General features: G+C 48.3%; 1 protein-coding gene across 2 annotated transcripts in view; it reads right to left on the bottom strand.

Moving 5' to 3' along the window:
- The window catches only part of ARL9 (ARF like GTPase 9), a 327970-nt gene that overhangs the window by 165741 nt on the left and 135163 nt on the right, over positions 1 to 27066 (bottom strand). For both annotated transcript variants that reach the window (XR_014978069.1, XM_085641077.1), the window contains exon 2: positions 23573 to 23744. Coding sequence is in view for 1 of the 2 variants with exons in the window: in XM_085641077.1 (XP_085497203.1) it covers positions 23573 to 23744 (172 nt within the window). In the remaining variant the exon portion in view is untranslated. The remainder of the gene's footprint in view (positions 1 to 23572; positions 23745 to 27066) is intronic.

Raw genomic sequence — 27066 nt, 5'->3', positions numbered from 1 at the left:
GCCAGTGAGAGCAAGTAAGGTAAAATCTGTTCAGCAGGGGGTTGAACTGGATGAACTTCATTGGTTTCACACCAAAAACAGAATCTTTTCCATTTTAGACAATATGTTTTGACGGCGCTTTCAGCACGTGCTTTAGACAGTATGTCTCGACAGTCCTGTGAAATATTGAGGTCTTTGAACTCTAGGAATTCAGGAGCAATGCGTGCAGGTGCAGGGACTGTGGATACGGATGGATCACCTGGCCCTTGCTCCACGATAATATCGTTGTTGTTGGATGAAGGCGAATGGGTCTGTCTTGTGACAACAGAAGAAGCTCCTGGAACCAATACTGTCTGGGCCAACGGGGTGCAAACAGAATTAGGCAGCAGCCCTCCAGTTTCATCTTGTTGAGCACCCTGGGGATTAATGGAATGGGGGGAAGAGCATAGGCATAAATCCTGGACCATCTCATTGAAAGGGCATTCCCCCATGACCCCAGTTGAGGGAACCTGCTGGCATAATATTGGCATTTCTTGTTCTCCTGCGATGCAAACCGATCCAGAGCTGGTTTGCCCCATGTCAGAAAGATTTTGTTCAGCTGAGTTTGTTCCAACTCCCACTCCTGGCAGCCGGATTGAGACCTGCTTAGTGTATCTGCCAGGGTATTGTGTAGACCCTTGACATGCTCGGCCTTCAAGGATATTACGTGGAATGTTGTCCATTCCCACAATTCCTGCACTTCTTGGGAAAGCTTCAGGGATCTTGTTCTTCCTTGTTTGTTTATGTAGTGCATGTTGGTCGTATTGTAGGTACGGAGCAGCACTGAGGAACCTGCTATCCTTGGAAGGAAAGCCTGAAGAGACAAAAATATGGCTCAGAGTTCTAAACTGTTGATGTGGCTTTGTTTCTGTATCTGAGACCACTTTCCCTGGATTTGCAAATCCTGCAGATGACCTCCACATCCTTCCATGGAGGCGTCTGTTGTTAAGACGAAGTCCGGGATGTTTTGCAGAAAGGTGAGACCTTGGACAAGATTTCCTGTTCGGGACCACCAATGGAGTGCGCCCACCATTCGTGTAGTTATTCGGATAACATCCTCGAAAGACCCCAATGCTTGTTGCCATTGTTTCTGTAGTTCCTCTTGAAGAGGTCTCATCTTGAGCCATGCCAAATGAACTAAGTTGATTGCTGAAGAGCACATCCCTAGAAGCGATTTGAATATTCGAACAGAAACTGACTTTCTTCTTGAAATGGTCATCGCTAATTTTTGAAGGCGCACTTGATGGTCTTGAGACAAGAATGCTTTGCACTGGACAGATTTCCAGGGACGCTCCTAGGAACAAAATGACCTGAGTTGGAAGCAAATTTGTTTTGTCCTTGTACAAAGTGAGTCCCAGCGTAGAGAACAGATGGAGACAAGCTGTTGTGGCAAGATTGGCTTCATGCTCCGACGGAGCTTTGAGCAGCCAATCGTCGAGGTATAGGAAAAATTGGATCCCTCGAGATCGCGAGGTGGCTGCTACTGGTGCCAAGCACTTGGTGAAAATATGTGGCGCTGATTTTAGGCCAAACGGGAGCACCTTGAATTGATAGTGGGTGCCAGCCACTGTGAACCGTAGATATTTTCGGTGCTTTGGATGGATAGGTATATGAAAGTATGCGTCTTCTATGTCCAGAGAAGTCATGAAATCCCCTTCATTTAAGCATCCCAGAATATCGGAAAGCGTTACCATCCGGAATGTTTGTTTTTTGAGAAACTTGTTGAGTTTGCGGAGGTCCAGAATCAGTCGCCATTCTCCTGACTTCTTTCTGATTAGGAAGAAACGAGAATAGAAACCTGTTTCTTTGTGTGTGGATGGTACTTCTTCTATCGCTTCCTTGAGGAGCATGATCAAGATTTCTTTGCGCAATAAGTGAAGACGAGGGGGAAGGGGGACTCCTGGGCGGAGTAGTAGGTGGTTTCTGGACAAATTCCAGTGTGTGAGACCCTTGGTGACTAGGTCCAGCACCCAGCAGTCTGAAGTGATCTTGTGCCACCGCTGTGCATAAGCACCCACGGGTAGGGAGGGAAATTTGACTGGCACCCTGAGAAGCTCATTGCTTTCTGGCAGAGTCACAGCCTTGTTGCTGTGTTGGCTTACGGCTACCCTGGCGAGAGAAACCAGCCATCGATGACAGACGGTACGATGATTGGTTGTAAGACTGGCGATACTGAGGCTGGTACTGTCGATACTGTTGATATGACTGATAGCCGCCTTGGTATGGTGTGAATCCTCGCCCTCTGGCTACCTTGAAAGGTGCACGTCTATATTGCAGAGCGCCCAGAGACTTTGCAGTGTCCGTGTCATTCTTTATTGCTAAAAGAGCCTCATCGATATGTTTTCCGAACAGTAAGTCCCCATCGTACGCCATGCCCAGGATCTTAGTCTGAACCTCAGGACTGAAGGTAGTAGCTTTAAGCCACCCCTGGTGTCGAAGACCTGCTGCTCCAGCCAATTACCGAAAGCTTGTGTTGACAATGTCTAACACACAATCAATTGTTTCGGAGGCAGCTCGTTCCCCCTTCTAATAAGATCTTCCGGGCCTCCTGCCTTTGTTAGTCCGGGATGAGATCTAACAATCCCGCCATGTCGGACCACATTTGACGGTCATAGCGGCCAATGATTGCTAAAGCATTAGCAGCTCTAATTGTTGCCGCTGCCATAGAAGAAAATTTCTTCCCCATAAGGTCCATACGACGTCCCACTTGTCTGGAGGAGTGGTAATATGTGTTGCGGGGATCTTTGAACGCCTTCGTGCGGCCTGAGATATGACCAAATCTGGTCTCAGGTGTCCTACAAGGCAAGAGGGACTGTCCTCTGGAGCGCGATATTTTTTTCCACATGAGGTAGCACTGCCAGTATGGATGCTGGCATCTTCATGATTTTTACGCCCTCCTGCCAAATGTAATTGATACTAGGAATACAGTGTATGACCTTTCTAGTGTCCTCTTTAAAATCATGTAAAAAACAGTCTGTTTGCTTGACAGTGATAGTTAGTTGGAACCTAGTGGCTGCCCTCTGCATCAAATTATGAAATCTTCCGATGTCTTCGGGAGGAGAATCAGAGGGTAAGTGCGGAGGCGGAGATGGTGTCGGGATTATATAATCATCCCAAGGATCTGGAGCAGTTGCCTGATCAGGCAATTCACCTTCCTCAACTTCTTCATCCGAGGAGGAAGTGTTGTGGTGTCCGATGTCAGGTGGACCCGGTGCACCTGACGGTAATCCGCCAACATAGCCTGCAGATCCTGAATAAGTGCTGGAGGAAGATGAGCCATCTCTCTATGGTGTGGTTCCTGTCTGTGATGGAACTGATAGACATGACGTGGAGCCATAAATTGTTCATGATAATAATGTCCCTCCTGGTACTCATTGTCATCATCAACGTCTTGGCATTTTACATTGAGCTCAGATGGACTGTGAGCTACACCATAAGGACCCTCATCATCCTCATCATCATAATCCTCCTCCACAAAACCCTCTAAAACGTGGGATGGCGGAGGAGGAGCCTAGCGCGGGACCAAGATGGCCGCGTGAGCACAGAGCTCCCGCAACCCTCGTTCCCTCCGGCAATTATCCTGGAAAAATCCTGTGTCAAATATCCGGAATACTGGAGATGAACTACTGCTGAGGCGAGCGTCGTTGTCCGGACTGAAATCGTACACCGGAGACCGAAGTTGTGACAGGTTGAAGTTTGCGGCCTATCCCCCGGGAGGTGCCCGGGTCTCACGTTGGCATGGGCCCGGACACTAATTGAACAACAGCGGCCGTGTGCGGTGCGGATCATCGGAGGGGGGCTGTTTCCACTTTCACTTTCGTTTTTTTCACAATTACGTGCCTCGGCCCGTGAGTGTCTTGGACAACAGTTGCCTGTAGCTCGGCCTGCACATGCATGGGCTTGCATCGGAGACCCGGATCCAGCGGACCTCGTGTCAATTGCGTGGCTGAGCGGCCTGTTTTTGACGCTGACTGTTCCGGGGTTGAGGATGTCGACCAAATCGGAGGCCGACAAACAGAAGCCCAAGAATACCAGGCGGGGGGGCTACACCCAAACCAACAATATGGATCGCTATGCCCAGCAAAAGGGATCGCCAAGCGGACCGGGGAAGCTACAGGAATCATCGGGAGACGGCTCGGTCCCCGCACCGGAATTGACACTGCAAGATATTATGGGCGCCATTGAGGAGATGAAGTCCTCTATTGGGCAACAGTTTGAGGCCCTGGCACACAAAGTGGACACCATCTCAGTCGACGTTAATTTGCTCCGCGCCGACCTGGGGAAAATTAATGAGAGAGTAAAATCATTGGACCAAAAAACCACTAGCCTCACGGGGGACGTCTCTGATCTGCAAATAGAGGTCCGCACGCTGAGGGCTACCAATGACCTCATTGCCCGCAAGATGGAGGATTTTGAAGGCCGGGCGAGGCGCAATAACGTGCGCATAGTTGGTGTTCCGGAGAAATCGGAGGAGCAATCGGCGGACCTGTTTGTCGAGGACTTGGTGCCTAACCATCTGGCGCCTAAGGGCCTCAGCAAGTTCTTTGCGGTCGAGCGGGCCCACCGAGTACCGGGCGGGAGGCCCAAGGTGGGAGCCCCCCCGAGACCGATCATCGCCAGGATCTTCAACTTCAGGGACCGCGATGCCATTCTGCAGGCGTCACGGGGGTCCAGTCCGGTTACTTTCCAGAACACTGCAGTGAGTTTTTATCCTGACTTCACCCAGGCGGTGCAGAAGCAACGGCAGAGTTTCCTAGGGGTTAAGAGGAGGCTACGTGAGAGGGGCCTGAAGTATGCCATGCTCTTCCCAGCCAAGTTGCGCGTCTAGTACGAAGAACGAACCTTTTTCTTTGACTTGCCAGACGAGGTTGGGTAATGGCTCGACACATTGCCTCAGCGGCGGACTAGCGGGGATCATGCTGGCGGAGCGGAAGGAGGCCATGTCGCAAAAGAGTGAGGACTCTGGTGATCGACCATTCTGGCCAAGCTCGGGACAGTGGTTCGCTGATTTGTTTTCATTGCTAGCTATTGTCCGGGGGTGGCGAGGGCACAATGGGATCTCTTTCCTCCTACGGGGTTTCTTCTTGTAGATTAGCTTCTGCTAGGGCGACAGGCACACTGCAAGTTGGGGGGCTTTTAGGCTTATGCAGGGGTGCAGGGTGGGGGGTGGTTTGGGCTTGTTGGAGTGTTTGTTGTTGTTTTTCATTTTGCAAGGTATCGCAATGCAAGTCTTGTGTGCTGCTCTCGGGGATGGGCGGGGGTCTCTTGCCATTTTGTGATGGGGGTAGGGGTTTGAATATACTCAGTTGGAATGTTAATGGCTTGGGGGATCGTATTAAGCGGGGGATTGTTCTGCAATTTCTGAAGAGGTGCTCTCCTGACATAGTTTTGCTGCAGGAGACGCACCTGATAGGCAACACGTGTCATGCTCTCAATAGAAAGGGTTATAAATTCATCGCCCACTCTGGGTTTTCCTCCGGATCTCGGGGGGCTGGAATACTTGTTAGGACCTCGCTGCCGTTGGAGATTGATTCTACTACTGTTGATGAGAGGGGGCGCTTTGCGGCGGCTGCGGGGAGATGGGAGGGCAGGACACTGGTTTTGGTTTCTGTTTATGTCCCTCCTGGCCTGCAGACCGCCACATTTGCCGACTTGGGGAGGGCCATGTTGGATCTCCCCGAGGGAGTGTTGGTAATGGGCGGTGACTTTAATGCAGTTGGTTCCGGATTACTAGACAGACATCCGCCAAGGGACCCTGGGGGGGCGCAGAGATGGCTCCCGGATTTTACTGATACACTAGGTTTGGTTGACTGCTGGAGGCTGCTACACCCCGCTCAGCGGCAGTATACTTTTCACTCTGGGGCGCACGGCAGTCTCTCTAGAATAGATTATGTTCTCACCTTGGCTGCCCACGCTTCCTTGGTGTCCGAGGCTAGGCACATGGCCAGGGGCATCTCCGATCACTCGCCGGTGTGGATTAGTATGGATTTTGGCCGTGGCGCGGCAGGGAGGGTTGCCCCTATTAACCCCTGGTATTTCCGTGACCCTAAGACTCGTGGCGCGTTGTTGAAAGCGGTTGATCTTTACTTTTCGGAGAACCTTGGCTCGGTTACCTCCGCGGTGTCTTTGTGGGAAGCGTTTAAAACAGTACTGAGAGGGGAGGCCCTCTCCTTGATAGCGGATGTCAAACGTCGGAGAGATGCAGAGGTGGCGCAGATCGAGGCTGAGATAGTGGCATTAGAGTCTGTCCTGGAAGACGAGGTTACGGCGGAAACACTGCATAAGTTGAGATTAAAACAGTCTGAATATAACGCACTGGTCACAAACGCGGCTAAGGTTCTTAGCAGGGACCAACAAGGGCGACTGTATGATGTGGGCGACAAGGCTGGGAAATTAATAGCGTGGTTAGACAGGAAAGAACGAGTGAATAGAGTTGTGCCAGAAATACTGACGGATGGCGGGGATATTGTCACTGAACCCGATGGAATAGTCCAGTGTTTCGTGGACCACTTTCGCATGGTCTATACGTCTGTGTCGGACAAGCCGGAGGAAGACTCGCATGAACTGCTGCGAGATATTGCCCTACCTTGTCTATCCGACGTCGACAGGGAGGACCTTGATGGTGACATCACCGCGGATGAGGTTGCAGTTGCCATCCGCTCGCTACGCCCGGGCAAGGCCTCGGGCCCGAATGGCTTGCCGGTCGAGTTGTATAAACTCAGACCGGATAAGATTGCTCCGTATTTGCGAGATATGTTTGTAGAGGCGCGGGAGCATGGGTCTCTTCCATTTGACCAACATCTGGCTACAATAGTGGTTATACATAAAGATGGCAAGCCCCGGAACAGATGCGGATCGTATAGGCCGATCTCCCTACTCAACGCTGAGCCCAAAATCCTCGCCAAACTGTTGGCTAACCGTCTGATCAGGGTCATTGGGGACTTGATCCACCCGGACCAATCCGGGTTTATCCCGCACCGCAACACTGCGTTGAACCTTAGGCGACTTCATGGCGCGCTCGCGAGGGTTGAGACGCTGCGGGAGTCGGCCATTTTGGTGTCACTCGACGCCACGATGGCTTTCGACACTGTGGAATGGCCGTATCTGTGGGCAGCGCTCACAAAATTCGGCTTCGGACCGGGTTTTATAGGCTGGATTAGGCTACTTTATGAGGAACCTTTGGCTAAAATCGCGGTGAACGGTAGGGCGTCATCTCCGTTCGAGCTTGGGAGGGGCACCTGGCAGGGTTGTCCTCTGTCGCCACTACTGTTCGCTCTCGCCCTTGAGCCGCTGGCGGCATGGATTAGATGGCAGCCAGACATAAGAGGGATCCGATGGTCGCCAGACCACGAGGACCGCATTTCTTTGTATGCAGACGACATCTTGTTATACTTGACCTCGCCTCGGAAATCCCTCATAGTGGTCTGTGGCGTGTTGAAGTCTTTTGGTAGTAACTCGGGTCTCGCCATTAATTGGGGAAAGTCGCACCTATATGTTCTCAGTGGGGACACCCCTACCGTCCCGCGGGATTGCTCCATCCAGATCGCCCAGCGGGGCTTTCTGTACTTGGGGATATATATTTCCACAGACCCCTCTGTCCGATACGAGAAGAACCTCCTCCCTCCGCTGTCACGCTTGAGACGGGATGTTGCGGGCTGGAGGCGGCTACCGCTCTCCCTCCTAGGCCGCGCCGCATTGTTTAAAATGATGTCTCTTCCCCGGTTTCTCTACGCCTTACAGAACACCCTAGAGTTAGTTCCTGCCTGTTATTTTCGTGAGGTGGAGAGCCTCCAGCGTTCTCTGTTATGGGACGGTCGACCGCGTATAGCTATAGCAAAGTTGACCCTTCCATGGTATGACGGGGGGATAGCACTCCCTGACATCATAAGATATTATTGGGCTACCCAATTGGGAGCGTTCAACCATGGGGTTTACGGTCCGGCGTTGAACCCTGGGTTTGCTATGGATCGGTGGCTGTTGCGCGGGGGTAATTACCTTAGGGCGCTGTATTCCAAATCATTGGATGGGTCCCTCACAGGACCGACCAAGACGGCAGTGCATGTGTGGAAGGCGGTTACAAACTCGTTGGGCTGGAAGGACAGACTTACCCAGGCTACTCCGCTTTTTGAATCCGATATACTAGGGAAATTATGGCACACGAAAGGGTTTGAGAAGTGGGACCTAATTGGGATTTCTAGAGTTGGGGATTTGCTGACTAAGGGTAAGGTGAAATCGTTTGAGACGCTGCAGACGGAGTACGAATTAGGGGGTACTGAATACTTTCGATATGCCCAGGTGCGTCACACTCTGCTATCTGTTCGTGCCGAGGGGGAGGCCGTGCCTGAGTCTTCTCCTTTGGAGGATCGGATTCTGGATGGTCATATGCCGGAGAGTACAATCTCCTTGATTTACAAGAAGCTTGTAAATGTCCGGACCGACCTCCTCCTTGGTGTGCGAGAACAATGGACTAGGGATGGTCTCGAACTGGACGATGAGGACTGGCAATATGCCGTCTCCTCTCCAAAGGAGGTTGCGATCCCGGCTAGACTGCGGCTGGTGCAGCTTAAGATACTTCACAGGGTTTATGTCACGGGGCCCGCATGATTCATATGGGTTTCTCTGACGATGGCTTATGTAAGAGAGGCTGTGGGATGTTGGGCACCTTTCTACACATTATTTGGGAGTGTGGGGAGATCGTAGAGTTCTGGAAACAAATTCATGATGTGATGGAAGAGGTCACGGGTATCGCACTCTTCCCGGAGGCAAGACGATGCCTGTTGAATGTCTGGGGCCCCACCGACTATGATGCCGCTCAGACCCAATGGGTGACTCTGGGGAATATGGTGGCGAAACGAGATATTGCGCAGCTGTGGGGATCCCAGAGACCTCCCACCTTGGTAACATGGATGGAAAATATGGACTGGGGCATGTTCCGGGAGAAAACGGTGTACAGTGCCCGGGGTCGCCCTAAGAAGTGGCATAAGATATGGGGGCAATGGAACCATTACAGGGGAGATATTTGTGTGCCCCCGGTTGCTGAGATGCTCGATGTGCAACTTTCCCCCTAGCTCTACTCCCAACTATATACGTAAACTGTTCATAACCTGGAGTCCGTACCCCTGCTTTCCCCTCACCTCTTTGGCGTGGTGTACCGCTCCGCTGATGGGAGTGGGACCTCGCCCCAGCTGAGAACTAGCGCATGCTTATTATATGCTTTGCCTTGCTCGTGTTTTTATTTTTTGGTTTACATTAAAACTAAAACCTTTGTTACTCCTGATGTACGGATGTGGACCTTCCTACGTATTGTTCCCATCGTGCTGCCGAACCTCCGGGATGTCGGCTGAATAGCTGTGTACCATGTTGACGTAAATAAAGGTTTTTTAAAAAAAAATTAAAAAAATAAAAGGTGGGATGGCAACAGAGGAGACACTTTACTATAGTCCTGAAAAGGCTGTTGTTGAAAAGGCCTTTGCAACGTCTTGAGCTGGGAAACTCTCGTCGACGGGGGCGTCGACGGTGCAGAAACAAGTATTGCAGGAAGGTCCCTCGTCAACGGTCCTGTCGTCGACGGTGGCAAGATAACAGGTGCACTCATCGACGACGTTGTCTGCGGGTTCGTCATCGATGGGCTTGTCGTCGATGGCGCTGTCGTCAATGATGACTACGTTGACGGTGTCGTTGTCGACGTGGTTTCACTGATGGATTCTTCGTCGACGATAGGTCGCCGACAGACTTCGAGAATGGTCTCGTCGCAATAGTGATTCTCGTAGACAAGATAGGAGAGGAAATAGTCGTCATTGTAACAGTTGCCGTTGACACAGATTTTTTTAAGTGTTTTTTTACTTACAGAGTCAGTAGAAGATGATCTTGGACGCTCTGTAAGCGGTGTAGAGGGCGGAGACAACGCTGGCTCAGAGGAATGTTTAGAATTCCTCTCTTTATGGACAGGCTTATCCTGGGAAGTTTGAAGATGTTTCCTTCCCTCACCTGAGGAGCTTTCTTGAGATCTAGCCTTCTTACTAGATGTGGAAGCTCGGTCTTCTTCCTCAGCCGAAGAAGGAGGTCGTTCTTTAAAAGTAATCTTGCCTCTCTAGCCCTGAGAGTCTTGCTGGGAAAGGTACGGCAGATTTTACAGTCTTTATCCTCATGTTTGGGGTGGAGGCAATAAAGACAATCTTGATGTAGAGCATTTACATGGACCCTCTTCTTCCCACAGGTCCTGCAAGAGCGGAAGAGGCCTTTTTGTCAGACATATTTGCTTGAAGAGCTGGAGAGAAAAAAACTGAGTCGCACTCAGGGAGACTCCATTCCACATGACGTGCGGTGAAAGTCTGATGAGAACTGGCCTCTGCTGGGAGTGTTCTAGAGGGTGCTGGTAGGTGATTGGTTGGAGCTGACTTTTGGTCCTTTTTCCTATAAGGACGTGGATAGGCTACTAAGGTATAGCCTTTGGCCTCTTTTAGCCTATTTATTACTTATGGCACTACTTTTGTATTTTACCGTGGGGCTGCCATCTCGGCGACGGGGAATGATTCAGGCATGTGAATATATGAAAGATACCCCAATACTGGATAACTGTCCTGCGACCTGGCTCTTTTGTGAGACTTAGAGGATTTATCACTATCGTCCTCTGAATGCAAGTCTTGTGTGCTGCTCTCGGGGATGGGCGGGGGTCTCTTGCCATTTTGTGATGGGGGTAGGGGTTTGAATATACTCAGTTGGAATGTTAATGGCTTGGGGGATCGTATTAAGCGGGGGATTGTTCTGCAATTTCTGAAGAGGTGCTCTCCTGACATAGTTTTGCTGCAGGAGACGCACCTGATAGGCAACACGTGTCATGCTCTCAATAGAAAGGGTTATAAATTCATCGCCCACTCTGGGTTTTCCTCGGGATCTCGGGGGGCTGGAATACTTGTTAGGACCTCGCTGCCGTTGGAGATTGATTCTACTACTGTTGATGAGAGGGGGCGCTTTGCGGCGGCTGCGGGGAGATGGGAGGGCAGGACACTGGTTTTGGTTTCTGTTTATGTCCCTCCTGGCCTGCAGACCGCCACATTTGCCGACTTGGGGAGGGCCATGTTGGATCTCCCCGAGGGAGTGTTGGTAATGGGCGGTGACTTTAATGCAGTTGGTTCCGGATTACTAGACAGACATCCGCCAAGGGACCCTGGGGGGGCGCAGAGATGGCTCCCGGATTTTACTGATACACTAGGTTTGGTTGACTGCTGGAGGCTGCTACACCCCGCTCAGCGGCAGTATACTTTTCACTCTGGGGCGCACGGCAGTCTCTCTAGAATAGATTATGTTCTCACCTTGGCTGCCCACGCTTCCTTGGTGTCCGAGGCTAGGCACATGGCCAGGGGCATCTCCGATCACTCGCCGGTGTGGATTAGTATGGATTTTGGCCGTGGCGCGGCAGGGAGGGTTGCCCCTATTAACCCCTGGTATTTCCGTGACCCTAAGACTCGTGGCGCGTTGTTGAAAGCGGTTGATCTTTACTTTTCGGAGAACCTTGGCTCGGTTACCTCCGCGGTGTCTTTGTGGGAAGCGTTTAAAACAGTACTGAGAGGGGAGGCCCTCTCCTTGATAGCGGATGTCAAACGTCGGAGAGATGCAGAGGTGGCGCAGATCGAGGCTGAGATAGTGGCATTAGAGTCTGTCCTGGAAGACGAGGTTACGGCGGAAACACTGCATAAGTTGAGATTAAAACAGTCTGAATATAACGCACTGGTCACAAACGCGGCTAAGGTTCTTAGCAGGGACCAACAAGGGCGACTGTATGATGTGGGCGACAAGGCTGGGAAATTAATAGCGTGGTTAGACAGGAAAGAACGAGTGAATAGAGTTGTGCCAGAAATACTGACGGATGGCGGGGATATTGTCACTGAACCCGATGGAATAGTCCAGTGTTTCGTGGACCACTTTCGCATGGTCTATACGTCTGTGTCGGACAAGCCGGAGGAAGACTCGCATGAACTGCTGCGAGATATTGCCCTACCTTGTCTATCCGACGTCGACAGGGAGGACCTTGATGGTGACATCACCGCGGATGAGGTTGCAGTTGCCATCCGCTCGCTACGCCCGGGCAAGGCCTCGGGCCCGAATGGCTTGCCGGTCGAGTTGTATAAACTCAGACCGGATAAGATTGCTCCGTATTTGCGAGATATGTTTGTAGAGGCGCGGGAGCATGGGTCTCTTCCATTTGACCAACATCTGGCTACAATAGTGGTTATACATAAAGATGGCAAGCCCCGGAACAGATGCGGATCGTATAGGCCGATCTCCCTACTCAACGCTGAGCCCAAAATCCTCGCCAAACTGTTGGCTAACCGTCTGATCAGGGTCATTGGGGACTTGATCCACCCGGACCAATCCGGGTTTATCCCGCACCGCAACACTGCGTTGAACCTTAGGCGACTTCATGGCGCGCTCGCGAGGGTTGAGACGCTGCGGGAGTCGGCCATTTTGGTGTCACTCGACGCCACGATGGCTTTCGACACTGTGGAATGGCCGTATCTGTGGGCAGCGCTCACAAAATTCGGCTTCGGACCGGGTTTTATAGGCTGGATTAGGCTACTTTATGAGGAACCTTTGGCTAAAATCGCGGTGAACGGTAGGGCGTCATCTCCGTTCGAGCTTGGGAGGGGCACCTGGCAGGGTTGTCCTCTGTCGCCACTACTGTTCGCTCTCGCCCTTGAGCCGCTGGCGGCATGGATTAGATGGCAGCCAGACATAAGAGGGATCCGATGGTCGCCAGACCACGAGGACCGCATTTCTTTGTATGCAGACGACATCTTGTTATACTTGACCTCGCCTCGGAAATCCCTCATAGTGGTCTGTGGCGTGTTGAAGTCTTTTGGTAGTAACTCGGGTCTCGCCATTAATTGGGGAAAGTCGCACCTATATGTTCTCAGTGGGGACACCCCTACCGTCCCGCGGGATTGCTCCATCCAGATCGCCCAGCGGGGCTTTCTGTACTTGGGGATATATATTTCCACAGACCCCTCTGTCCGATACGAGAAGAACCTCCTCCCTCCGCTGTCACGCTTGAGACGGGATGTTGCGGGCTGGAGGCGGCTACCGCTCTCCCTCCTAGGCCGCGCCGCATTGTTTAAAATGATGTCTCTTCCCCGGTTTCTCTACGCCTTACAGAACACCCTAGAGTTAGTTCCTGCCTGTTATTTTCGTGAGGTGGAGAGCCTCCAGCGTTCTCTGTTATGGGACGGTCGACCGCGTATAGCTATAGCAAAGTTGACCCTTCCATGGTATGACGGGGGGATAGCACTCCCTGACATCATAAGATATTATTGGGCTACCCAATTGGGAGCGTTCAACCATGGGGTTTACGGTCCGGCGTTGAACCCTGGGTTTGCTATGGATCGGTGGCTGTTGCGCGGGGGTAATTACCTTAGGGCGCTGTATTCCAAATCATTGGATGGGTCCCTCACAGGACCGACCAAGACGGCAGTGCATGTGTGGAAGGCGGTTACAAACTCGTTGGGCTGGAAGGACAGACTTACCCAGGCTACTCCGCTTTTTGAATCCGATATACTAGGGAAATTATGGCACACGAAAGGGTTTGAGAAGTGGGACCTAATTGGGATTTCTAGAGTTGGGGATTTGCTGACTAAGGGTAAGGTGAAATCGTTTGAGACGCTGCAGACGGAGTACGAATTAGGGGGTACTGAATACTTTCGATATGCCCAGGTGCGTCACACTCTGCTATCTGTTCGTGCCGAGGGGGAGGCCGTGCCTGAGTCTTCTCCTTTGGAGGATCGGATTCTGGATGGTCATATGCCGGAGAGTACAATCTCCTTGATTTACAAGAAGCTTGTAAATGTCCGGACCGACCTCCTCCTTGGTGTGCGAGAACAATGGACTAGGGATGGTCTCGAACTGGACGATGAGGACTGGCAATATGCCGTCTCCTCTCCAAAGGAGGTTGCGATCCCGGCTAGACTGCGGCTGGTGCAGCTTAAGATACTTCACAGGGTTTATGTCACGGGGCCCGCATGATTCATATGGGTTTCTCTGACGATGGCTTATGTAAGAGAGGCTGTGGGATGTTGGGCACCTTTCTACACATTATTTGGGAGTGTGGGGAGATCGTAGAGTTCTGGAAACAAATTCATGATGTGATGGAAGAGGTCACGGGTATCGCACTCTTCCCGGAGGCAAGACGATGCCTGTTGAATGTCTGGGGCCCCACCGACTATGATGCCGCTCAGACCCAATGGGTGACTCTGGGGAATATGGTGGCGAAACGAGATATTGCGCAGCTGTGGGGATCCCAGAGACCTCCCACCTTGGTAACATGGATGGAAAATATGGACTGGGGCATGTTCCGGGAGAAAACGGTGTACAGTGCCCGGGGTCGCCCTAAGAAGTGGCATAAGATATGGGGGCAATGGAACCATTACAGGGGAGATATTTGTGTGCCCCCGGTTGCTGAGATGCTCGATGTGCAACTTTCCCCCTAGCTCTACTCCCAACTATATACGTAAACTGTTCATAACCTGGAGTCCGTACCCCTGCTTTCCCCTCACCTCTTTGGCGTGGTGTACCGCTCCGCTGATGGGAGTGGGACCTCGCCCCAGCTGAGAACTAGCGCATGCTTATTATATGCTTTGCCTTGCTCGTGTTTTTATTTTTTGGTTTACATTAAAACTAAAACCTTTGTTACTCCTGATGTACGGATGTGGACCTTCCTACGTATTGTTCCCATCGTGCTGCCGAACCTCCGGGATGTCGGCTGAATAGCTGTGTACCATGTTGACGTAAATAAAGGTTTTTTAAAAAAAAATTAAAAAAATAAAAGGTGGGATGGCAACAGAGGAGACACTTTACTATAGTCCTGAAAAGGCTGTTGTTGAAAAGGCCTTTGCAACGTCTTGAGCTGGGAAACTCTCGTCGACGGGGGCGTCGACGGTGCAGAAACAAGTATTGCAGGAAGGTCCCTCGTCAACGGTCCTGTCGTCGACGGTGGCAAGATAACAGGTGCACTCATCGACGACGTTGTCTGCGGGTTCGTCATCGATGGGCTTGTCGTCGATGGCGCTGTCGTCAATGATGACTACGTTGACGGTGTCGTTGTCGACGTGGTTTCACTGATGGATTCTTCGTCGACGATAGGTCGCCGACAGACTTCGAGAATGGTCTCGTCGCAATAGTGATTCTCGTAGACAAGATAGGAGAGGAAATAGTCGTCATTGTAACAGTTGCCGTTGACACAGATTTTTTTAAGTGTTTTTTTACTTACAGAGTCAGTAGAAGATGATCTTGGACGCTCTGTAAGCGGTGTAGAGGGCGGAGACAACGCTGGCTCAGAGGAATGTTTAGAATTCCTCTCTTTATGGACAGGCTTATCCTGGGAAGTTTGAAGATGTTTCCTTCCCTCACCTGAGGAGCTTTCTTGAGATCTAGCCTTCTTACTAGATGTGGAAGCTCGGTCTTCTTCCTCAGCCGAAGAAGGAGGTCGTTCTTTAAAAGTAATCTTGCCTCTCTAGCCCTGAGAGTCTTGCTGGGAAAGGTACGGCAGATTTTACAGTCTTTATCCTCATGTTTGGGGTGGAGGCAATAAAGACAATCTTGATGTAGAGCATTTACATGGACCCTCTTCTTCCCACAGGTCCTGCAAGAGCGGAAGAGGCCTTTTTGTCAGACATATTTGCTTGAAGAGCTGGAGAGAAAAAAACTGAGTCGCACTCAGGGAGACTCCATTCCACATGACGTGCGGTGAAAGTCTGATGAGAACTGGCCTCTGCTGGGAGTGTTCTAGAGGGTGCTGGTAGGTGATTGGTTGGAGCTGACTTTTGGTCCTTTTTCCTATAAGGACGTGGATAGGCTACTAAGGTATAGCCTTTGGCCTCTTTTAGCCTATTTATTACTTATGGCACTACTTTTGTATTTTACCGTGGGGCTGCCATCTCGGCGACGGGGAATGATTCAGGCATGTGAATATATGAAAGATACCCCAATACTGGATAACTGTCCTGCGACCTGGCTCTTTTGTGAGACTTAGAGGATTTATCACTATCGTCCTCTGAAGACATTGCCTAGTGTTTAGTGGCCTGGAGCCACAACCACCACCTTCATTCTCTATCCTTGAGAGTCTTTGAGGAAAAGGTACAGCAGATTTTGCATTCCCTTACCTCATGTTTAAGATGCAGGCAATATATACAATCCTTATCTGGATCATCCACATGAACCCTTTTTCTGCCACAGGTATTACATGGGCAGAAAAGGCCTTTCTTGTAAGACATGAGGTCACATTTGTAGATAATTCCAGTAGTTGCAGGAAAAGAACCGAGTAGCACTGAGGGAGACTCCCTGCCACACGACATGCGGTGGCTATCTGAGGGAATCTTCCTCTGCTGGGAGTGTTCTCTAGGGTGCCGACAGCTGATTGGTTGTATCCAACATTTGGTCCTTTTAAAAATAAGACAGATAGGCTAATAAATGCATGGCATATGGCCATTATAGCCTATAGTGTTTGTTAAATACTGCTTGATTATTTTATCGTGGGACTCCCATCTCGATGAGGGGAATGATTCAAGCATGTGAATCTGTTAAAGACAGATACCCCAATACTGGATAAGTGTAGTGCGCATCATGTTGACTTTGAAAATGGTGTACCTGTTATATTTTTAGCAGGTATGATCTGGCAAAGGGGTGCCAAAAGAGTTCCATCAGGATGGGGGTGATTTAATCATATTTATCCAGTCCCTGGATGATACGTACTGCAGCATGTAGGATGCCCTCAATGGGTAAAAGTGTGTGGGAGGCCGTGGAGCAGGGATTTACCATCATACATATGTGAGAATCCAAGGGCTTGTACGTACAGCAGTTCTGAAGGAGCTTTCGGGAAGAAAAGATTTTACTTTCTTTTGAAGAGAATGCGCTTTTGGAAGGTGAAGTTGGTTTCCAAGGTGAATCCAAGTGACGTGTCATTAGTGAAAGTTGAGATTTTAAACTGTCATGGTTCATGTCATTGAGTCCGGTTTGTACTATTTGTTCATGATAAATACCAGAAATTCTGTCTGCAATGGGTTGGGTTTCAGGTAGGTGGTGGACATTCAGGTCCGGGTGATGTGTAAGCATTGTTTGAGGTACTGAATGTCTGAAGCAGATTAGATTGCCACGTAGAGCTCTGTATCACAGGCATATTCCTAAATCTTGATGCAGATATCTGTGAGAAGCTACTCCAAGTAAATGTTATGGGAATCTGCAGGTGAGAGGTGTATTTTGGGACATGGAGGTGCCTATTTGAACAAACTGGTGTTGGTTGGAAAGGTAAGAGAAGAACCAGTGAAGTTAATTGCCGATAAATCCCATTTGGGAATTCAGGGTAATTAGTAGGATGGCATTATCAAATGTATTGAAGACTGCTGATAGAACCAGCAAATATCAAGAGGCAGGGGTCAGATAACGGCAGGCAAACATCTCTAGGTCAATGTTACTTTGGGGATCCCTTCCCATCCCTGGTCCCCCCCCCCCCATACAGGAGCTTTCATAGGCCTACACACTACGCTGTGTTCGACTGTAGATTCGATTGCGTTTTGGGAATCGGGATGAAACGTTAAGTACTCATGGAGATTCAGCTGTTTAGTCACGTCAACTGTTGGTGCAATATATGCTTTTTTATAAATTCAATCATTCCTTCCACATGCAGACCTCATAGTGTTATAATTCTTTGAAGATATGTTTTTTTTTTAAAAGAAGGATCACGATATCCAGGAAACCAAGGATATCAGGAAGAAAAGTCCTTTTAGAAAACCTTAGTGCCATGTCCTAAAAATATTCCCCCCTAGGCTTCAAGCAAAGAATGGATGAAGCTGATATGTTTTGTTATATGCATTCTGTAGCTTGTTGCAAGTCGTGGAAGGTCACCTGGATCAGAAATTCACTCAAGATGGGGTTTGTTGGTCTTGATAGCCTGGAGTCTCAAAGTCCACAACATTTCAACATACCAGGGTAAAAGATGTTACAGTCTTTTCTTCTCCCATTTGTGTTTTTAATTTTTTTTTAGCTTTAGTAGGTAAGCAACTCTGCTCACATCTATTGTAGATATAAGACAGCAGTCAAGGCAGTGTGCCTAGATTAGAAAACAAGGGTATAATAAAGGCCCGAAAACGTAACGAATGTGTAGGGATTTTCCACAGTTATGTCATAGAGACACCTGAGAGAGTACTCTAAAACAGTACAATCCCTAAAGCCCAATTGGCATTCCATCTAGTGAAGTCTCCTACAGCCACATCAGTGGGATGGAAGTGCAATGGGGCTATTCAAGTTAAAAGTACATTTCTCCCCGTCATCAGCACCTACCCCCCTGCCCTCAATTATTAAACCGAACACTGCAGTCACAACATCCACCCTCCCACCTCTGAATGGAGCTCGCACATCAGGCATATAGAGAACAGAGTAGCACCATCTTCGGTCACCTTGTATTGCAGCAGTTAGCAACTTGTTACTGTTGTTGGAAGTGAAATACAATAATAGACACAGGACTACGTAATGCGCAGAGATATCACCGATGTCAAACAGTGTCTTTAGCTGGCCTTTGATGATCCTCCAAACACCGAATGGGGGAAATAGAAAAACTGATCCAAGTCAGCTTATGAGAAGGAACATCTACTCAAGACCCCAGCCAGCTCTGCCCTCCTCCTATCCAAGTCCAGTTTTAAACAAACTACACAAATAAATGCGCTAAAGAAAGTCTTAAGAAGGAATACAAACAACCTGAATGTTGTTCATATTTCAGATCCAGGAATAAAGCACATAAGGCCAGTACTACTTCTTCAATAATACTTTTATTTGATTTCGTTAAAAATCATAAAAGAATGGAAAAGACACATAATACAAGAAGATTTAAAATGAAGATTTGTAAAATACAAGAGATAAAAACACAGTGAGGCCATGTCCTCAATCATCATCAACGGTTAGGATAAGTTATGTTAATTTGTGTAATGAGTGCAATTTATAAAAGGTGCAGAACGGTTCAATAAGGAATAATGAAAAAATAGGCCAGTGCAGATGGAATGTGTCCAGGCAGTTCGTATCAAAGCCCCTCAAATTAATTTGTTTTTTTTGTCCAAATTCTTTGGCCGCCATAAGGCCAGTATCCTTGCTGTGATTAGCAAGCATTACTATGTCAATTGATGTATCAAGGTGAACGATCGTACAAAAATATCGTTCAAACGAGGAAAACAAGGCAAGTTAAGACATTTGGAGAATCTACACAAACAAAAATGGAAGAAATGAACTGGAAAGTCTCATCATTGATGTGTACTACAACAGTTTCACTGATCATTCTTCTTTACAGGTTTAACGGCTATGTGGCATATTTTCTCTTAAATCATCCTTCTTTATCTTTTTTCCCTCCCAATTTCTTCTCTCTTACTCTTTTTCAACGCATTTTTTATGGAGTTTGGGTTAGGCTGCCTTTGGTGAAATTAAAACTTAACGGGCAGAAAGAATCCCTCAGCATCATACGGTTACATACCCAAAGAATATGAACAAAGTCAATATGCCAGGAGCATGATAGCATATTGGACTAGAGAAGACAATGCGAAAAATATAACGGTTGAACAGCATAAGCAATCTCAGGCGAATTAAAAGGTTATTTTGGAAGGTTCTGAGCGTTAGGCTTATCCTTAAAAATAATGGGACTAAGCTGTACAAAGAAAAATATTTATTCACTCATTTGAAAACCTTAATGAGGAGCGTAAATTGTGGCTTTCATATCAAATTGGATTTTTAGTACTTAAATCTGTAATCAAATTTCTGCATAATGTGGCTAATCATGCCATTCGAATCCAAATTAAATGAGAAATTCTGACCTAAATTTTCCAGTCATTTTGTGGCAGCTGGAGAGGGAATTATTTGGTAACATAGCTATTCCGGACTACTGGTCGCAAGACAATATAACCACTCTTTAAAGAAAAATGTGGACACTTAGGATTGTGCATGTTATCATCCTATATCTTTACTCAATGCTGAAAACAAATCATACTGCAAAATCGAGGCTGATCAAAATACTACACAATCATCATTTCCAATGTTCAACACACACTGCTACCTGGACTGTATACTACAGCGTACACAAACCTTTTGTATGTGGGAAGAGAAAAAAGGACGTTCCTCTGGCTATTGCTTTTATTAAATGCAGTGAAAGTTTCCAGCCGTGTGTGTTGATCCTTTTTGCTACAGATGAAGTTGAAGTTGAAAATACTTATAAAGCGCACTGAGACCAAGCGGTTTCCTGGCGCTAATAGATTACGCGGGGCAGAGGGGAGGGCGAGGAAGGTCAGTGAGAGGGAAACGCTAGGGTAAACAGGTGAGTCTTGAGTGCCTTCCTGAAATGTGAGTAGGTGGCAATAGATCTAATAGAAAATGGAAGATCGTTCCAGAAGCGGGGGGCAAGGACAGAGAACCTGGTGCCACCTGCTCTAGACTTACGGAAACGGGGGACGATGAGAAGAGCCTGGCTGGAGGAGCGAAGTGTGCGACTGGGGATGTAAGGAGTGACCAAGGAGTTGATAAAGAGAGGGGCAGTGCGGGCACGGGCCATGAAAACTATGCATCCTATTTTGAAAAGGGTGCGATGCATAATGGGAAGCCAGTGAAGGGATTTGAGGAGGGGGAAGGAGTGATGAAATTTGGGGAGCTGGTGGATAAGGCGAGCCGCCTGATTCTGGATGGTCTGGAGGCGCCGCAGCTCGTAGGCGGTGACACCCACATAGAGGCAGTTGCCATAATCTAAACGAGAGAGAGCCATGGCTAAAATAATAGTTTTAAGGGCATCCAGGGAAAAGAAACGAGAAATCTTGCAGATAATCCGTAAGAATAGGAAGCAAGAAGAGACAACGGAGCTGATCTGAGGGCGCATGGAAAGGTCCTGGCTGATTTTGATGCCAAGGGTTCTGACTGAGGCAGAAGGGGCCGGGGGGGAGCCAAGGCTGGGGGGCCAGAAGGCAGAGGACCAAGGGCTAGAGGTCCCACCACTCAGGATCAACTCCGTTTTATCCGGGTTGAGTTTAAGATGGTTTAAACTCATCCAGTCAGAAATAAAAACAAGTGTAGTTTGAAATTTGAGAAGGGGATTGGGAGAGGAAGAAAGATCAAATATTAACTGGAGGTCATCCGCGTAGTTATATACGGAGACCTCCAAATTGAGCAAAGATGCAATGAGGGGGTAGATATAAAGGTTGAAAAGAAGAGGGGAAAGGGAGGAACCCTGGGGGACCCCGCAAGACACCGTGCGCGGCGGGGCAGAGAAACCAGAAAGCTGGACAGCCTGCGACCGGCCTTGGAGGAATGACGCGAGCCAAGAAAAGGCGGTGCCCTGGATGCCCGCCGCCCTGACACGATCGAGAAGGATGGAATGGTCGACCGTGTCAAAGGCGGCGGAAAGATCAAGAAGCACCAAGGCTTGAGGGCAGTTGGAGTCCGCCTTATTCTTGAGCTCGTCCAGGACAGAGAGAACCACTGTTTCGGTCGAATGAACCGGGCGGAAACCAGCTTGGTGGGAAGCCAAGAGATGGTTATCCTCAATATATGTAGACAGGCAAGAGGTAATGTGGCTCTCAAGGATCTTGCCTAAATACGGAAGCAGGGAGATAGGCCTAAAATTAGAGGGGAGGGTAGGGTCGGATCCAGGTTTTTTTAAGATAGGGATGACCGTGGCTGATTTGAATTGAGACGGCACTATTCCCTGAGAAATAGATGAATTTAAAAGGACCAAAGGGGGGTCAGGGCAACCAGCAAGAAGCTCTCTTAGGATGCGAGCTGGTCCGCAGTCGGCACGAGAGCCCGATTTGACCTTCATGAGCAAAGTCAGAAAAGATTCTTTTGAGATGGGGGGAAATGGGTGAGAGAAGAGGTCAAAGGGGGAGGAGAAAAGGGGTGAGGTTGAGAGGATGGTGGTGGGATATTCAATTTGATATTGGTGATCTTATCGAAGAAATAGTCATTGAGAGAAAGACAAAGAGTATGTGAAGGAGTGAGGTTGGGATTGACTATCAGATGCGGCCAGGTTGTGGACGATAGAGAAAATCTCCTTAGGTTTGTTGGCCGCTAATAAAATTTTACCAGAGAAATAATCTGATTTGGCTGATAAGATCGCTCTCTTGTAGTTGGTTAAGCGGGACCGGTATTGATCCCTCAGGGCGGGACAGTAGTTGCGCCTCCACTGGCGCTCTGACTGGCGAAGAGCCAGTTTGAGGATTTTAAGATCGTTAGAGAACCATTTGTTGGCTTCATGGAGGCGGCAGGCTTTAACCGTCCTGAGCGGGGCAATCCGATCACAAGAGGTGGAGAGCCAGGTGTTAATGGCGTCCACTTGAAGATCGAGGAAAAGGGCTGATAGGTCCGGAGCAGATTTAGTCAGAGAAGAATGAAGGGAGTTGAAGTCAAGCCGATTCCAATTACGAGCAAGGACGTTCTTGGGCAGGGGAGACTTGTCAATGACTGTTAAATCAATAGAAAAGGAAATGAGCGAATGATCTGACCAAGTGCAAGGGAGAATAGTGGTCGGAGAAAGGACCCGATTGGCTGACCAAATCTGGTCAAGAATGTGACCATGAACGTGAGTGGGGGCGTGAATATGGGGAATGAAATTGAGACAACGGAGAGTGTCGGAGAAGTCTTTGGAGGCGTGATCTTCCCTAGGGTCGCCAGGCCAATAATTAAAATCGCCCAACAAGAGGACTGACGAATTATTGACCACAAGGGTAGCTAGAAGTTCCTGTAAATCGGGTAAAAAATGGGGCGTTGTGTAAGGCGGGCGATATACAAGGATTATAGTGAGGGGAGAAGACAGGTTAACCGAACGGGCCACGACAAAGTCAATTTTAGGTATGAGAGGAAAGGGCAGGGGCTGGAACTGAAGAGAGGACCGGATAATCAATGCCACGCCCCCACCGGCTTTCCCATCAGGGCGATCAGCCCGAAGTATGTAATACGGATCGGGGAGAGCAGATAGAACATCAGGCTGGGAATCAGCGGAGAACCAGGTCTCCGTCAGACATAGGAAATCAGGGCGCTCGGTGTCCAGAAGATTGTAGAGCTCCAGCTGATGCCTGCCTGCTGAACGGGTATTGAGGAGGAAGGCAGAGGCAGCCAACGGGGGACAAGGGGGAGGGGAGGAGAATGTGCGGGGGAAACAGTAGCCTGCTGACAGATCGGAGCGAGGACAGGAGGGGAAACAGAGGGGGCAACGATGTTCAAAGCCTGAATGCGATTGCAAGTGATCGAACTGAGAGACCACGGACCCTGACAAGAGCGAAGCTGGTCAGAGTTGTAGATTCTAGAGAAGATGGGCTTCCTGCAAAAACTAAAATCAAGCTATTGTTGCCTTGAAGAAACCCCAATTAGGATCTATTTGTACGAACAATAAAATATCTGGCAGGTGTAGAATCGAAGGAAGTACAACGCAGGGTGAAATTAAAGGGCTTTGGTGCATTTACAAGCATACATAGTTCTCTTTTTTCATAACTAGAGGCTTTAGTGCATGGTGATCTTCCCTTGAAAGCAACATTACATTTTCTCCACTTACGTTCTAAAAACTCCAATTTGGCGTCTTCAGTAGCAATGCACAGTGCATTCAAACCTTCTGTGGGTATTGTGCAGTGTTTGGCTCTGCTGGCAGCAAGTGAATTAAGAATGCTGCTCTTCCCAGCTCCATCCAGGCCAAGCACTAAAACATATTTGCTCTCAAGGGCTTTCTCCTACAAAAGAAACACACAATAACATCAATTATACAATTCAGATGAAAGGTTTGATTGGAACAAAACTAGTAATTATTGCTTTTGAGTGCTCAAAGGCACAACTGCAGAAGAGCAAGATGAAAATAAGGTACTTACCTGTAACTGTGGTTCTTCAGTATCGATATCTTTCATAGATTCACATGCTTCATTCAATCTCTGCCGACGAAGTGGGAGTCCCACAGCACCATATCCAAGCAATCATAATAGTAGCATTGGGTACAATGGCCCTAGGCCATCAATTTAATAGCCTATCTATGACCTTGTTTAAAAAAGGACCAAACTTAGGGGCCGTAATGGTGAACAGGACCGTCCGCCAGAGGTGCGGCGGTCCCGCTGTGGCCATTAGGAAGCCACCGCCACCATGGCGGTGGCATCCCCCATTCACAACATTGTGGCGGGCGGTGCTCACATTTACGTTGAGATGGAAATCCGAAGGTACTTTTGGTATGAATTTAGGGTTAGTCCTTAAGATCACTTTGACTCTCTTGAATTGCATGAATGGTTGTTTTTTAGTGAATGCTTGTTATTCACTTACTCTTTTTGCGGATGTTAGTGCTAATAGCAGAGCCGTCTTCCATGACAGATATTTCAACTGTGTCTTATGAATTGGTTCAAACTGGCTTTTTATTAACTGACAATACCACGTTGAGATGCCAAAAAAAAAGCTCTAAAGAGTCCCTTGAGGAAATGTTAAATTAATCTCGCAGACCATAGAGATGATTTCCCTGATCTCCTAAAGTGAGAGATTGCCGCGAAGTGCACTTTTATTGATGAATATGCAAGACCAGACTTGGCTAACTGAAGGAGATAAGGTAAGATCTGTACTAGTGTTGTGAGGAATGGGTGTAATTCTTTTTCTTGACACCATATACAGAAACATTTCCACTTAATTTGATAGGACTTATTCATGGAGTCTGCTCGCACTTTAGAGAGTATTTCTCTGCAGTCTCTGGGGGTACCTAATGGTCTGATCTCAACGTCATCAGGATCCAGGCCGACAAGTGAAGAGAAGTCGGGTCGAGATGAAGTACTTGGCCCTCGTTCATGGATAGTAACGTTAAAGTAGGCGTCAGAGGAATGTGATGTTGTTCAGAGAGAAGAAGTTCTATGTACCAGAATTGCATTGTTACCTCTTCATTTTCCTGAAAATCCTTGGTATCAAAGAAATTGGGGGAAAAGCGTAAGCAAATATTTTCGACCATCAGATCAAAAAGGCATTTCCGCTTGCGTAGTATTGGCATTTCTTGTTTATCTTTGTTGCAAAACGATCGAGTTGCGGTGTGCTCCACCGAAGGTAAAATGTCCTGTCGAACCAGAGGATTGAGTTCCCACTTGTGACAAGTGGTGTCGGCTAGCACATTGGATACTCCTGGGACATGTTCTGCCCTCAATGATACATTGTGTTGCAAGGTCCAATTACAAATCGTTTGCTCCTCTTGAGATAGAGCAACTGATTTGGTCTCCTTGTTTGTTTAGGTAGTGCATGCTGGTGGGATTGTCCGTACGGATAAGTGCCGAAGAGCCTGCAATTCTGGGAAGGAATGATAATAGAGCGAGAGCTATGGTCTTCAGTTCTAAAAGATTTATAAGCATCCTTTTTTCTGAGGTTGTTCATTTGCCAGTGACTGAGACCTCTTGAAGGTGAGTGCCCCATCTCTCCAGGGACGCATCCGTGGTGATGATGAGATCTGTTTCTTGAGAGAGAATAGTCATCCTTTGAGAAATATTGGCTGATACTGCCCACCATTGCATAGCTTTCATCATTGTTGTGGTTAGGAGTATCACATCGTTGAATGAGTCCAGGATTTGTAGCTACTGTTTGCCCAGCTGTTCTTGTAGAAGACGCATATGAAGTCTGCAGTTTGCTATCAGAGGAATGCAGGAGGAGCACATTCCCAGAAACGACTTGTACAGTCGGACAGAAACTGACTTTATTTTGCAAAGCTTTTGGGCCAGTATCCTGATCTTGACCTGTCGTTCTGGAGAGACGAAAGCTTTGCCTGACTGGGTGCCCAAGACAACTCCTAGAAACATTAATGTGGTTCTCAGGTCAAGAGTTGACTTCTGTGGATTTGGTATGAGACCCAATTTTTTTTAATAACAAAAGGCATAGTGTAGTGTCTGCTGTGGCCTGTTGGTATGTTGGAGCTTTTATTGACCAATAGTCTAAATACAGGAAGACTTGAATTTCACTTAGCCTCAGACGTGCTGTCAACGGGGCCATGCACTTGGTGAATATTGGGGTTGATTGAAGTCCAAAGGGGAGCACTCTGAACTGGAAGTGTGTGTCAACTACCTGGAAACAAAAGTATCTCTGATGGCTGTGAAGGATTGGGACGTGAAATAGATAGATAGTGTCTTGAAGGTCCAGAGCGGTCATGTAGTCCACCTGATTGAGAAAGTGTAAAATGTCTTGTAGGGTGACCATCCAAAAAGACAGCTTTTTCAGGTATTTGTTCAACTGTCGAAGGTCCAAGACCGGGTGCCAGTCTCCTGATATTTTCCTGATAAAGAAGAAACAGGAATAGAACACTTTGCCCACTGAGACTTCGGGACCTTCTCTTTCATCCCTTTCTGCAACATGGTAGCGACTTCCCTCAATAGCTGTTTCAGATGGGGAGCAAACATCCATTTTGGAGGCACATTCAGCGGTTCGCTAACGAATTCGAGGGCATGCCCATGATCTACGATGCCTAGGACCCACTTGTGTGAGGTTATCCTGGACCATTGGTGAATATAATGAGAAATACATCCTCCTAGATGTTTCTTGGATTTGGGGAAGGTAGCCGGCTGAAAGGAAAGATCATTGATTTCTATTAACATCTCATCCTCTGGTGGGCTATTTTCGTCTAGTTGGCTGCTTGTATGCTGCTGCAGGTGGGTTTCTGTACTGCTGTGCATATTGCAGCCTGTATTGCCCTTGGTAAGGCTGATATTGTTGCCTATAATTTTGGAATCCTCCTCTGTAAGAGTATGACTTTTTCCCTCTGTCTCCTAGAAAGGGCTGTTTGAGAAATTGCAATGTTCCCAGGGACTTGGCGGTGTCAGTATCCGCTTTAATGGTTTGCACAGCTTCCTCAATGTGTTTTCCGAACAATGCTTTCTCGTCATAGGGCATGTCCAGGATTTTCGTTTGGACTTCTGGACCAAATGTTGTCGCTTTCATTAAGCCCTGCCTAAGGAGGACAGCTTCTCCAGCCAGTCCTCGGAAACCTATAGAAGATATATTGACGGCACAGTCTTATCTCCGAAGAAGCTCGTTCACATTCTAGGAGAATCTTCC

Source organism: Triturus cristatus, chromosome 2_2 (assembly GCF_964204655.1).
Source record: "Triturus cristatus chromosome 2_2, aTriCri1.1, whole genome shotgun sequence".
NCBI lineage: Eukaryota > Metazoa > Chordata > Amphibia > Caudata > Salamandridae > Triturus > Triturus cristatus.
The sequence above is the reverse complement of the archived record's forward strand: the minus strand, read 5'-3'. Positions and strand labels throughout refer to the sequence as shown.